We start from the raw sequence: 15,741 nt of genomic DNA on the forward strand, positions 1-15,741 counted from the left end.
AAAAGAATCGTGAAAATCACCCCCCTAATTAGCATCTCAAATGAAATTAATCGTTATCGCTTGACGAGTTACTTTACTTATGCTTGTTTATATGATCTGTAAGTTTCATTGGTCCAAAGTGCTTATTTTTGAAAAGGCTGTAGTTAAAAGGGCTTGAACGAGTCACTAATCACGAGTGTATGCAAATTTTGAACAGCCATATCTTAACCAATTTTTGTCTTACAAAGAAGGCAATGATGTCCTTAGAGTTCCATAGCAAACTCTTCCACAGCTCTCTACTCAGTTAAACCAACATGTTCAAGAAAGCAAAAACCTACATTTTTTTACGTCTTGAGATTTTTGGTATCACTAATCATTTTTGAGTTATTTTGAAAAAAATATTGTTTTTCAAAGTTAACATTTTATTTTAAAACCAAATTTTTTCAAGAATATGAAAGCTTACTCACTTTGAACCAATGAAACTTACACAGATCAGATAAAAAATACAAATAAGTAAAGTAACTTGTGAAGCGGTAACGATTAATTTCATAAAAACAAAAATAATGCTTTTTTGAAACGCAAAAAAGTTTAAATGAGTTTTCCCCAAGAAATGTCTCATTTCTTGGTTATTGCACGTTGAAATATTCGATTTGGAATTTGACGAATAAGAACCTATTTTTCATTAAGTAGTTACAACTCTGCTGAGTCTACACACATTGTATATACACATTTTTTTCACTTTTTTATAAGCTATATTTTCGAGGAAATCCTTACTTTTTGAGCTATTTTGCTCACTCATATTCACTGGAAAAGTATTGACTTGGTGTAAAACTCTATTCGGTGTGTGCAAGTACTTGTAGAGGATAGGAGAAACGATCGTGCGCGAGTAACGGAGAAACCTTGCAATTTTCTTAACATATTTCTTAAATAATTCATATTGTCAAATTGACGTATATTTCTGTCATTGAAGAAAATGTGAAAAAGTGAATTTAAATAATTATATTTTACTTGTAGTACTGCATTTTAATAATTAATTTTATTTACTACATACCTACAATGTTTACCTTTTAATAACATAACCCCAATCTTACTTTTTCTTCTTTTTCTTTTTTTGGGCTCTGGCCTTGACAATTATATAGTAAAAGTTGCTAGAATTAGTCAGTTTATCCAATAGGGAACTTGCACATTTTTTTTATTACATAATAATGTTAGTTTTGTATAAAAATGAGATTTCCAAAATTTCACGCTTCAAAAACTCATAATAACTTAGAAGTACAAATTTAAAGTCTTCTTTATTTTAAAATAGTTCAAACGACCCGTAACGTCACAGAGTTTAACTATGTGGTTCCGTTTATGGTTATATTTACGTATATTCTTCTTCTTCTTCTTCTTCTTCTTTAGTTTATTGGCCTCCACCTATTTGGGTATTTGCCCAGCTCGTCGTCGGGGAATAAAGGAAAAATATTTATATTCTAATGACATTTATCGTATGTAGTTGTAATAATATATACCAGTTTGTTGAGATTGGAGTTTGATAACAGTTTTTGAAGGAAAGGAAAGAAGGTTTACTATTGAAAATAAAACCATTTTGTAAAAGTACAAATTTTCTATTAATAGTTCAAACGATCAAAAACACTTTTAACTTCACATAACTGTATTTTTTACTGACGTTTATAATGTCTAATTTAAAATTATATATACAATTGGTGTAGAATGTAAACATACAAACCCGTGACGTCACGACGCGTTTTGGGGTGGCTGGTATAAGTTGAATTTTTAGTCGTCTTTAGGGGCCAAACGAAAGACAAACAAAACTTTTTTATCTTTGATACATGTTCTAAATTATGTTCTGTTGAGATTTATACCTTTTTTTTCGAATTTAAAATTTTATGCAAGTTCCCTATTCCGGACTTAATTTGAACGTATTTTTTTTCACCCCTGAGAAGATATGAAATTCACCCCCAGGGCAAAAGCACATAATGATAGCTATACTTTATTATTCCTTCACTATTAAATATTCTCTCTACAGGGTGTCTCGGAAAATAGTGCGTTCCTTTAAGGTATGGAGAGAATACACAATTTGGAACAAAAAAGTCCTATACCATTTTTTTTCTAAAGTTAAGCGTTTCCAAAAAAAAGTTAACATTGTTTTCCATATACTTGTATTTTAATGTTTGGAAATTTTAATAAACTGGCAACATCGTACGCACTACGGCATAATAACATAATAAGAACTCGTTTGTGATTGTGAATAACAGTATTTAAAATAATCCAACCTAATAGTAGGTAATACTACTTATGTATTTACTATTTGTTTACTAAAATTATTTTCTTTTGAAATGTATTGAAATACCTATTGCATAATTTTAAACGAATTACACATCTTTTAACATAAAAACGCATCTTTTAACTAAACTAGTATTATGTATTTAGTAAGGTTTAAATGGGTTGAATGCTGAGTATTGCTGAGGGCTTTAACTGAATTACATATTTTTAATAGTTTACAGTGGAACTTAAATACACCAGATAATGTCTCAGTAATTTGTTTACTTGTGAACTGAAATAACTAAAAGACTAAGTTTTCACTCTAATGGCATACAACATATCCCACCAGAATGAAAACAATGGGAACCTTCTCTGGTTACACCTCCGAGGCTTCTACAATTTGCAAGCCATACGGATGCTGAGACTAAGGAAGATGAGGGAATTCCACAATTTACAATTCACGTCACATCTGCTCAGCGCGGTAAAGTTCCAACGAGACTGGTTCCCTTCATACTCCACACAGAGTAAATGTAAATCAAAAATGAATAACCATTTTCAATTTCGTTGCAAAACGAAAATACAGCCGAACCATATTCCAGTCCAATCAGAGAGTGCTGCAAGCACCTCTACCGGTTTCGAAACTTATTAGTCTCTCATCAGGAGGCACATATGCTGCTCTCCCTGATCCAACCAAAACAAACCCCAGCGTGCAGTCCCGAATTGCAACGAACGAAATGGCATAGATGCCCTAGCGGCAACTGCTAGCAAAAGACTAAGTTTTCACTCTAATGGCATACAACATATCCCACCAGAATGAAAACAATGGGAACCTTCTCTGGTTACACCTCCGAGGCTTCTACAATTTGCAAGCCATACGGATGCTGAGACTAAGGAAGATGAGGGAATTCCACAATTTACAATTCACGTCACATCTGCTCAGCGCGGTAAAGTTCCAACGAGACTGGTTCCCTTCATACTCCACACAGAGTAAATGTAAATCAAAAATGAATAACCATTTTCAATTTCGTTGCAAAACGAAAATACAGCCGAACCATATTCCAGTCCAATCAGAGAGTGCTGCAAGCACCTCTACCGGTTTCGAAACTTATTAGTCTCTCATCAGGAGGCACATATGCTGCTCTCCCTGATCCAACCAAAACAAACCCCAGCGTGCAGTCCCGAATTGCAACGAACGAAATGGCATAGATGCCCTAGCGGCAACTGCTAGCAAAAGACTAAGTTTTCACTCTAATGGCATACAACATATCCCACCAGAATGAAAACAATGGGAACCTTCTCTGGTTACACCTCCGAGGCTTCTACAATTTGCAAGCCATACGGATGCTGAGACTAAGGAAGATGAGGGAATTCCACAATTTACAATTCACGTCACATCTGCTCAGCGCGGTAAAGTTCCAACGAGACTGGTTCCCTTCATACTCCACACAGAGTAAATGTAAATCAAAAATGAATAACCATTTTTAATTTCGTTGCAAAACGAAAATACAGCCGAACCATATTCCAGTCCAATCAGAGAGTGCTGCAAGCACCTCTACCGGTTTCGAAACTTATTAGTCTCTCATCAGGAGGCACATATGCTGCTCTCCCTGATCCAACCAAAACAAACCCCAGCGTGCAGTCCCGAATTGCAACGAACGAAATGGCATAGATGCCCTAGCGGCAACTGCTAGCAAAAGACTAAGTTTTCACTCTAATGGCATACAACATATCCCACCAGAATGAAAACAATGGGAACCTTCTCTGGTTACACCTCCGAGGCTTCTACAATTTGCAAGCCATACGGATGCTGAGACTAAGGAAGATGAGGGAATTCCACAATTTACAATTCACGTCACATCTGCTCAGCGCGGTAAAGTTCCAACGAGACTGGTTCCCTTCATACTCCACACAGAGTAAATGTAAATCAAAAATGAATAACCATTTTCAATTTCGTTGCAAAACGAAAATACAGCCGAACCATATTCCAGTCCAATCAGAGAGTGCTGCAAGCACCTCTACCGGTTTCGAAACTTATTAGTCTCTCATCAGGAGGCACATATGCTGCTCTCCCTGATCCAACCAAAACAAACCCCAGCGTGCAGTCCCGAATTGCAACGAACGAAATGGCATAGATGCCCTAGCGGCAACTGCTAGCAAAAGACTAAGTTTTCACTCTAATGGCATACAACATATCCCACCAGAATGAAAACAATGGGAACCTTCTCTGGTTACACCTCCGAGGCTTCTACAATTTGCAAGCCATACGGATGCTGAGACTAAGGAAGATGAGGGAATTCCACAATTTACAATTCACGTCACATCTGCTCAGCGCGGTAAAGTTCCAACGAGACTGGTTCCCTTCATACTCCACACAGAGTAAATGTAAATCAAAAATGAATAACCATTTTCAATTTCGTTGCAAAACGAAAATACAGCCGAACCATATTCCAGTCCAATCAGAGAGTGCTGCAAGCACCTCTACCGGTTTCGAAACTTATTAGTCTCTCATCAGGAGGCACATATGCTGCTCTCCCTGATCCAACCAAAACAAACCCCAGCGTGCAGTCCCGAATTGCAACGAACGAAATGGCATAGATGCCCTAGCGGCAACTGCTAGCAAAAGACTAAGTTTTCACTCTAATGGCATACAACATATCCCACCAGAATGAAAACAATGGGAACCTTCTCTGGTTACACCTCCGAGGCTTCTACAATTTGCAAGCCATACGGATGCTGAGACTAAGGAAGATGAGGGAATTCCACAATTTACAATTCACGTCACATCTGCTCAGCGCGGTAAAGTTCCAACGAGACTGGTTCCCTTCATACTCCACACAGAGTAAATGTAAATCAAAAATGAATAACCATTTTCAATTTCGTTGCAAAACGAAAATACAGCCGAACCATATTCCAGTCCAATCAGAGAGTGCTGCAAGCACCTCTACCGGTTTCGAAACTTATTAGTCTCTCATCAGGAGGCACATATGCTGCTCTCCCTGATCCAACCAAAACAAACCCCAGCGTGCAGTCCCGAATTGCAACGAACGAAATGGCATAGATGCCCTAGCGGCAACTGCTAGCAAAAGACTAAGTTTTCACTCTAATGGCATACAACATATCCCACCAGAATGAAAACAATGGGAACCTTCTCTGGTTACACCTCCGAGGCTTCTACAATTTGCAAGCCATACGGATGCTGAGACTAAGGAAGATGAGGGAATTCCACAATTTACAATTCACGTCACATCTGCTCAGCGCGGTAAAGTTCCAACGAGACTGGTTCCCTTCATACTCCACACAGAGTAAATGTAAATCAAAAATGAATAACCATTTTCAATTTCGTTGCAAAACGAAAATACAGCCGAACCATATTCCAGTCCAATCAGAGAGTGCTGCAAGCACCTCTACCGGTTTCGAAACTTATTAGTCTCTCATCAGGAGGCACATATGCTGCTCTCCCTGATCCAACCAAAACAAACCCCAGCGTGCAGTCCCGAATTGCAACGAACGAAATGGCATAGATGCCCTAGCGGCAACTGCTAGCAAAAGACTAAGTTTTCACTCTAATGGCATACAACATATCCCACCAGAATGAAAACAATGGGAACCTTCTCTGGTTACACCTCCGAGGCTTCTACAATTTGCAAGCCATACGGATGCTGAGACTAAGGAAGATGAGGGAATTCCACAATTTACAATTCACGTCACATCTGCTCAGCGCGGTAAAGTTCCAACGAGACTGGTTCCCTTCATACTCCACACAGAGTAAATGTAAATCAAAAATGAATAACCATTTTCAATTTCGTTGCAAAACGAAAATACAGCCGAACCATATTCCAGTCCAATCAGAGAGTGCTGCAAGCACCTCTACCGGTTTCGAAACTTATTAGTCTCTCATCAGGAGGCACATATGCTGCTCTCCCTGATCCAACCAAAACAAACCCCAGCGTGCAGTCCCGAATTGCAACGAACGAAATGGCATAGATGCCCTAGCGGCAACTGCTAGCAAAAGACTAAGTTTTCACTCTAATGGCATACAACATATCCCACCAGAATGAAAACAATGGGAACCTTCTCTGGTTACACCTCCGAGGCTTCTACAATTTGCAAGCCATACGGATGCTGAGACTAAGGAAGATGAGGGAATTCCACAATTTACAATTCACGTCACATCTGCTCAGCGCGGTAAAGTTCCAACGAGACTGGTTCCCTTCATACTCCACACAGAGTAAATGTAAATCAAAAATGAATAACCATTTTCAATTTCGTTGTAAAACGAAAATACAGCCGAACCATATTCCAGTCCAATCAGAGAGTGCTGCAAGCACCTCTACCGGTTTCGAAACTTATTAGTCTCTCATCAGGAGGCACATATGCTGCTCTCCCTGATCCAACCAAAACAAACCCCAGCGTGCAGTCCCGAATTGCAACGAACGAAATGGCATAGATGCCCTAGCGGCAACTGCTAGCAAAAGACTAAGTTTTCACTCTAATGGCATACAACATATCCCACCAGAATGAAAACAATGGGAACCTTCTCTGGTTACACCTCCGAGGCTTCTACAATTTGCAAGCCATACGGATGCTGAGACTAAGGAAGATGAGGGAATTCCACAATTTACAATTTGCAATGGCTTGCAAATTGTAGAAGCCTCGGAGGTGTAACCAGAGAAGGTTCCCATTGTTTTCATTCTGGTGGGATATGTTGTATGCCATTAGAGTGAAAACTTAGTCTTTTGCTAGCAGTTGCCGCTAGGGCATCTATGCCATTTCGTTCGTTGCAATTCGGGACTGCACGCTGGGGTTTGTTTTGGTTGGATCAGGGAGAGCAGCATATGTGCCTCCTGATGAGAGACTAATAAGTTTCGAAACCGGTAGAGGTGCTTGCAGCACTCTCTGATTGGACTGGAATATGGTTCGGCTGTATTTTCGTTTTGCAACGAAATTGAAAATGGTTATTCATTTTTGATTTACATTTACTCTGTGTGGAGTATGAAGGGAACCAGTCTCGTTGGAACTTTACCGCGCTGAGCAGATGTGACGTGAATTGTAAATTGTGGAATTCCCTCATCTTCCTTAGTCTCAGCATCCGTATGGCTTGCAAATTGTAGAAGCCTCGGAGGTGTAACCAGAGAAGGTTCCCATTGTTTTCATTCTGGTGGGATATGTTGTATGCCATTAGAGTGAAAACTTAGTCTTTTGCTAGCAGTTGCCGCTAGGGCATCTATGCCATTTCGTTCGTTGCAATTCGGGACTGCACGCTGGGGTTTGTTTTGGTTGGATCAGGGAGAGCAGCATATGTGCCTCCTGATGAGAGACTAATAAGTTTCGAAACCGGTAGAGGTGCTTGCAGCACTCTCTGATTGGACTGGAATATGGTTCGGCTGTATTTTCGTTTTGCAACGAAATTGAAAATGGTTATTCATTTTTGATTTACATTTACTCTGTGTGGAGTATGAAGGGAACCAGTCTCGTTGGAACTTTACCGCGCTGAGCAGATGTGACGTGAATTGTAAATTGTGGAATTCCCTCATCTTCCTTAGTCTCAGCATCCGTATGGCTTGCAAATTGTAGAAGCCTCGGAGGTGTAACCAGAGAAGGTTCCCATTGTTTTCATTCTGGTGGGATATGTTGTATGCCATTAGAGTGAAAACTTAGTCTTTTGCTAGCAGTTGCCGCTAGGGCATCTATGCCATTTCGTTCGTTGCAATTCGGGACTGCACGCTGGGGTTTGTTTTGGTTGGATCAGGGAGAGCAGCATATGTGCCTCCTGATGAGAGACTAATAAGTTTCGAAACCGGTAGAGGTGCTTGCAGCACTCTCTGATTGGACTGGAATATGGTTCGGCTGTATTTTCGTTTTGCAACGAAATTGAAAATGGTTATTCATTTTTGATTTACATTTACTCTGTGTGGAGTATGAAGGGAACCAGTCTCGTTGGAACTTTACCGCGCTGAGCAGATGTGACGTGAATTGTAAATTGTGGAATTCCCTCATCTTCCTTAGTCTCAGCATCCGTATGGCTTGCAAATTGTAGAAGCCTCGGAGGTGTAACCAGAGAAGGTTCCCATTGTTTTCATTCTGGTGGGATATGTTGTATGCCATTAGAGTGAAAACTTAGTCTTTTGCTAGCAGTTGCCGCTAGGGCATCTATGCCATTTCGTTCGTTGCAATTCGGGACTGCACGCTGGGGTTTGTTTTGGTTGGATCAGGGAGAGCAGCATATGTGCCTCCTGATGAGAGACTAATAAGTTTCGAAACCGGTAGAGGTGCTTGCAGCACTCTCTGATTGGACTGGAATATGGTTCGGCTGTATTTTCGTTTTACAACGAAATTGAAAATGGTTATTCATTTTTGATTTACATTTACTCTGTGTGGAGTATGAAGGGAACCAGTCTCGTTGGAACTTTACCGCGCTGAGCAGATGTGACGTGAATTGTAAATTGTGGAATTCCCTCATCTTCCTTAGTCTCAGCATCCGTATGGCTTGCAAATTGTAGAAGCCTCGGAGGTGTAACCAGAGAAGGTTCCCATTGTTTTCATTCTGGTGGGATATGTTGTATGCCATTAGAGTGAAAACTTAGTCTTTTGCTAGCAGTTGCCGCTAGGGCATCTATGCCATTTCGTTCGTTGCAATTCGGGACTGCACGCTGGGGTTTGTTTTGGTTGGATCAGGGAGAGCAGCATATGTGCCTCCTGATGAGAGACTAATAAGTTTCGAAACCGGTAGAGGTGCTTGCAGCACTCTCTGATTGGACTGGAATATGGTTCGGCTGTATTTTCGTTTTGCAACGAAATTGAAAATGGTTATTCATTTTTGATTTACATTTACTCTGTGTGGAGTATGAAGGGAACCAGTCTCGTTGGAACTTTACCGCGCTGAGCAGATGTGACGTGAATTGTAAATTGTGGAATTCCCTCATCTTCCTTAGTCTCAGCATCCGTATGGCTTGCAAATTGTAGAAGCCTCGGAGGTGTAACCAGAGAAGGTTCCCATTGTTTTCATTCTGGTGGGATATGTTGTATGCCATTAGAGTGAAAACTTAGTCTTTTGCTAGCAGTTGCCGCTAGGGCATCTATGCCATTTCGTTCGTTGCAATTCGGGACTGCACGCTGGGGTTTGTTTTGGTTGGATCAGGGAGAGCAGCATATGTGCCTCCTGATGAGAGACTAATAAGTTTCGAAACCGGTAGAGGTGCTTGCAGCACTCTCTGATTGGACTGGAATATGGTTCGGCTGTATTTTCGTTTTGCAACGAAATTGAAAATGGTTATTCATTTTTGATTTACATTTACTCTGTGTGGAGTATGAAGGGAACCAGTCTCGTTGGAACTTTACCGCGCTGAGCAGATGTGACGTGAATTGTAAATTGTGGAATTCCCTCATCTTCCTTAGTCTCAGCATCCGTATGGCTTGCAAATTGTAGAAGCCTCGGAGGTGTAACCAGAGAAGGTTCCCATTGTTTTCATTCTGGTGGGATATGTTGTATGCCATTAGAGTGAAAACTTAGTCTTTTGCTAGCAGTTGCCGCTAGGGCATCTATGCCATTTCGTTCGTTGCAATTCGGGACTGCACGCTGGGGTTTGTTTTGGTTGGATCAGGGAGAGCAGCATATGTGCCTCCTGATGAGAGACTAATAAGTTTCGAAACCGGTAGAGGTGCTTGCAGCACTCTCTGATTGGACTGGAATATGGTTCGGCTGTATTTTCGTTTTGCAACGAAATTGAAAATGGTTATTCATTTTTGATTTACATTTACTCTGTGTGGAGTATGAAGGGAACCAGTCTCGTTGGAACTTTACCGCGCTGAGCAGATGTGACGTGAATTGTAAATTGTGGAATTCCCTCATCTTCCTTAGTCTCAGCATCCGTATGGCTTGCAAATTGTAGAAGCCTCGGAGGTGTAACCAGAGAAGGTTCCCATTGTTTTCATTCTGGTGGGATATGTTGTATGCCATTAGAGTGAAAACTTAGTCTTTTGCTAGCAGTTGCCGCTAGGGCATCTATGCCATTTCGTTCGTTGCAATTCGGGACTGCACGCTGGGGTTTGTTTTGGTTGGATCAGGGAGAGCAGCATATGTGCCTCCTGATGAGAGACTAATAAGTTTCGAAACCGGTAGAGGTGCTTGCAGCACTCTCTGATTGGACTGGAATATGGTTCGGCTGTATTTTCGTTTTGCAACGAAATTGAAAATGGTTATTCATTTTTGATTTACATTTACTCTGTGTGGAGTATGAAGGGAACCAGTCTCGTTGGAACTTTACCGCGCTGAGCAGATGTGACGTGAATTGTAAATTGTGGAATTCCCTCATCTTCCTTAGTCTCAGCATCCGTATGGCTTGCAAATTGTAGAAGCCTCGGAGGTGTAACCAGAGAAGGTTCCCATTGTTTTCATTCTGGTGGGATATGTTGTATGCCATTAGAGTGAAAACTTAGTCTTTTGCTAGCAGTTGCCGCTAGGGCATCTATGCCATTTCGTTCGTTGCAATTCGGGACTGCACGCTGGGGTTTGTTTTGGTTGGATCAGGGAGAGCAGCATATGTGCCTCCTGATGAGAGACTAATAAGTTTCGAAACCGGTAGAGGTGCTTGCAGCACTCTCTGATTGGACTGGAATATGGTTCGGCTGTATTTTCGTTTTGCAACGAAATTGAAAATGGTTATTCATTTTTGATTTACATTTACTCTGTGTGGAGTATGAAGGGAACCAGTCTCGTTGGAACTTTACCGCGCTGAGCAGATGTGACGTGAATTGTAAATTGTGGAATTCCCTCATCTTCCTTAGTCTCAGCATCCGTATGGCTTGCAAATTGTAGAAGCCTCGGAGGTGTAACCAGAGAAGGTTCCCATTGTTTTCATTCTGGTGGGATATGTTGTATGCCATTAGAGTGAAAACTTAGTCTTTTGCTAGCAGTTGCCGCTAGGGCATCTATGCCATTTCGTTCGTTGCAATTCGGGACTGCACGCTGGGGTTTGTTTTGGTTGGATCAGGGAGAGCAGCATATGTGCCTCCTGATGAGAGACTAATAAGTTTCGAAACCGGTAGAGGTGCTTGCAGCACTCTCTGATTGGACTGGAATATGGTTCGGCTGTATTTTCGTTTTGCAACGAAATTGAAAATGGTTATTCATTTTTGAAATAACTAAGTTGTACTTATTTGAAAATAATTAATATACCGAATAGATGTTTCAAGTAACCTTTCACAAACACCATTCATAGGTAATAACATAATAGGTAATACACTCACTATTCGAAAACATTTTCGGCATTGACACTAAACAGGATTCTTTAAAACTATCTGTTTACTATCATCTTCTATCTATTTACATGGGACTGTCTATGCTTAAATTTGCGTACCGCACATAGTTGTCAGATTTAAATTTGGATACCAAAATACATTTTAATTTTTTGGTCAAACGGTTGCATTTAGAAAAAAATGTTATAAGAGTTTTTTGTTCTACATGGTGCCTTCTACCTATACCTTTAAGGAACGCACTATTTTCCGGGACACCCTGTATTTGTGACTTTTAAATTAAATCAAGTATGTTATTTCCAGGTTCTGCATGCGATGAAATGTAAATTTTATGGTTTCCTCAATCTGGTAACAAATGGTCTATTTCAAACTATGGATAACAATGCTTGCAACTGTGACGATCAAGATCCAGTAGAAGAGCCCACACCGAGCACATCACAAGCTGCTGCCGCTGCTCCCAAGGAACCTAGCAAGAAGAGTAGACTTAATTTTTTTAACATTTGCCGTGACAGACCACTCCCGTTTACGAAACGCGATAAAAAATCTCCATCTACGTCGAAATCTTCTACATTTGTGAAAAAATCTCCGAAGTGGGGTATCCGGTTTAACACGACGAAAAAAGAGTTCAAAGTTGCTTCTACTCAGGATAATCAAAATTGTTGTCAGTGCACATGCTACCATCGCACGGGCTCTAATGAAAACAATTCGATTGTTGGACAGAATATGGTAGGAGCTCAGGAAAATGCTGATGACAGGTATGTATAGATTTTGATTTCTTGTGTTGGACTTGTCTTTCTAACATTTGATTCACACAATAAGAATTTTGACCGTGCGATGGCTAAAATCTACATAGTGGCTCGAGCAATCATATGGAAGTTTTCTCCCTTCGCCGCTTGAAACGTTCGGTGAAGGGAGAAAGATTACATATGATTGCTCGAGCCACTAGCCACTATGTAAATTTCAACTATCGCACGATCAAAATTCTTATAGTGTGTCTCGACCGTAAGGCTTTTCTTCTCTAAACATGTTGATTGGTTATTGAAGAAAAAACTGTACTTTGACTTCCTCGTGACAACCAGTGGAAGAGGGCCGAAAACAAAAACAAAACTCAGTCCGCTTACTGGAAACCAGAGTTTTGGTTGTTTTTCGAGTTTTATAAAATATGTACAAACAGAACATAAGCTCAACCGTCCTTTTAGTGGAAAACCGTGATAAGATGAAAGATGATCCACGTGAAGGTCGTCCAAAAATTGGAACCACGCCGAAATCGTCAATAAAGGATAATATTATAGTCTATGGTGGAACAACGGTTGTTAAATGTAAATGTGCGTGAAATGGTTATTTCTCTCATGATATCAAACGAACTGAAACTAAAATACCATTTCTAAGGAATGGTAACATAAAAAAAAAAGATTTTAAGACAACTGTTACGATATTCATTAGAACGTTCAAGATTTAAAAATTTATGGTAGCATCAAAAGAAAATTAATTTTTGCAATCAAAAGATTTTTAATTTTTGCAATCAAAAGATTTTTAATTTTGAATATTAAACATATTTATTATATTATTAACTGTGTATTATCTTCAAATGCACCGAAAAAGTGTATAAACAACACACAAATAAAAAAGATTAGATTATTATTACGACAAATGTTAGTTGTTGAAAACGTCGTGAAATATTCAAGCGATAACACGAAATCATTTCACTAATTGTACATAATTAGTAAACACTTCGTAGAATTGTAATTTTTTTCAAAAATGAATAACCATTTTGGAATGTAAAATAACAAATGAATAACAATGTAATTTTTTTGTTTACATAATACACTACATTATTATTAATGGCTCGAAACAAAGTGCTCGAAACTATCCCATTCTATTTTCATAGCCATTCTTTTTAAAATATAATTTTTAAAAGCAATAAATATATAATATGGTCGTGTCACAGTATAAAGAGGGACAGTAGAACCACTCTCGGAAAAATTGGAAGTAAAATCTTTAGTCGCGCATGGCGACTGCGCATTGTTAGCAGTCGCTTTTGCCCCACTCTCACATTGCTAGTCGCATAGAAACGTACAGTTTTTAACAGGGAAAACCCGCATTCACCACTGGTGAATGACCAATTGCGTACTGCCGGTATTACTTCTTGAGATCAAAGTGCCGACCTGGAAGAGGTTTTACTGTCCCTCTTTATACTGTGGTCGTGTCAAGAAAGGAACGACAGCGCATAAGACAAAACATTACAATAAACGGTCAAAATTTTGAGATGGTCAAAGAATTCAAATACCTAGCAACAACAATTACCAGTGACAACACAGGAGAGCGGGAGGTTGAAATACGAATACTGGCGGGGAACAAATCTTTCTTTGGCGTTCAACATCTAATGAGGTCAAAGGTTCTCTCAAGACGTGCCAAAATCCAAATGTACAAAACCATAGTAAGACCAGCAGTGACATATTGAAGTGAAACATGGACATTGAGAAAGAAAGAAATCAATAAACTATTACTATGGGAACGCAAAATCCTGCGAATTATATATGGTCCGTGCAGGGACATTGTGACAAATGAATGGAGGAGCATATACAACAATGAATTAGAGACTCTCTTCGGGCAGAGAAACATCGTGAGATACTCGTACATAAAAGCCAAGAGACTAAGATGGGTAGGCCACGTGGTACGGAGTAATGAGGACAGACTGATTAGCAATGTGTTTTGGGAAAGATCAGACGGTAGAAGACCGGAAAAAGGGGGAGGGATGCAGTCAGAGAAGACCTGGAGACAAAGAAGACCAGGATCGAAACCAATGGAAGACAATAATAATAGCATAAGAGCTGTGAGACATTTTTGAGTAGGTATTTTAGGCAACCTGAAAATTTTTCAGGTGACTTCCATGATATCCTAATACAAGAATGCCGGTATGGCTGGAGGGTAGCGGTTATTTTCCCCAAAAATCCCCCCTCCCCCCCCCCAAAGTTAAAAAAAGGTAAACATTGTTATTACAAAAAATATCATTGACGTGACTTTAAAGTAAATTTAAATATTCAAATATAAAGAAAATAAACAGGCCAGGCGATTTTGACGGCGATTTTAACTCTGCAAGATACTTGCATGGGCGCCCCAGGATTATTTTCAGGGGGTGCATCTGAACTTCAGAAGATTTCATCTGAATCTGTGCATACTATTAACGAGTATAAAATATACAACTATACATGTATAGCTATGTACATTCCTTAAGGACAGGGAGGTGCAATTGTTATTTTGGCAGGGTATTTTTTAATATTAAAAATAAATATTCTAAAAAAGACAGGTTTTTTTCTGGTGAAACTTTCCAACGGCCAGGTGATTAAACAAATTACGAGTGCATGTAAATGAAAAGCGCTATATCGGTAAGCAGCAATGTGAGAAAGACCGTATACTGATAGCTGTTTGCGTCCTATGTTGTAGCTAAGCGAGTCCGTTCGCTCGAGAAAAATCACGTGACCTGGCGATACCCATGTTGTTGTACCTCGAAACGTTAGAGTAATTATTATATATTACAGTTTCTTAAGTAACTTTTTATTAATTAAAGGAAAATAATACGTACTATACAATAGATTTTGCAAATATGATAATAAAAGACACATTTATTACTATAAATAGGTATATATGTGGAAAAGTATAAAACTATAAACTAAATTAATTCTGTGTCCGAATCTTGTACTTCTTCTTCAAACTCCTCATCTGAGCTTAAATATTCATTCTCTTCTTCTTCGTCAGACTCCCCTCGAGACTCATATTCCTCTTCTACATGATCTGTAAATAGTTGTAATATGTATTTAGCATTAATTAAAAATTAATTAGTGATTAATTAATTGAGTTGCTACGTATTCTCTGTCCTTTTATACGGAGTCGAAACCTGGACAATCACGGGCGCATCTGAAAAAAGACTTTGTGCCATTGTTGAGATGTGGTGTTATCGAATAATGTAAAAAATATCATGGACACAACACGTAACAAACACGGAAACATTAAGAAAGATGAAAAAGGCAAAAGAAATACTCAACACTATGACGGAAAGAAAAATGAGCTACTTTGGTCATATACTAAGAAATAAAATACGTGATGTCATTGGTTATATAAGGAAAAGTGCAAGAAAAAAGAGAACTGGGAAGATGATGCATAGTAAAAACAACAATAGAACTCTTCAGAATCGCTGCAGACAGAATAAAATGGGCCGTGATGACCGCCACTGTCATGAAAGGATGA

General features: G+C 39.4%; 1 protein-coding gene across 3 annotated transcripts in view; it reads left to right on the plus strand.

Moving 5' to 3' along the window:
* Positions 1–15,741, plus strand: part of LOC114326726 (uncharacterized) — a 149,115-nt gene that overhangs the window by 77,988 nt on the left and 55,386 nt on the right. For all 3 annotated transcript variants that reach the window (XR_007697443.1, XM_028275149.2, XM_028275150.2), the window contains exon 2: positions 11,800–12,251. Coding sequence is in view for 2 of the 3 variants with exons in the window: in XM_028275149.2 (XP_028130950.1) it covers positions 11,812–12,251 (440 nt within the window). In the remaining variant the exon portion in view is untranslated. The remainder of the gene's footprint in view (positions 1–11,799; positions 12,252–15,741) is intronic.

The sequence above is a fragment of the Diabrotica virgifera genome, chromosome 1 (assembly GCF_917563875.1).
Source record: "Diabrotica virgifera virgifera chromosome 1, PGI_DIABVI_V3a".
Taxonomy (NCBI): Eukaryota; Metazoa; Arthropoda; class Insecta; order Coleoptera; family Chrysomelidae; genus Diabrotica; species Diabrotica virgifera.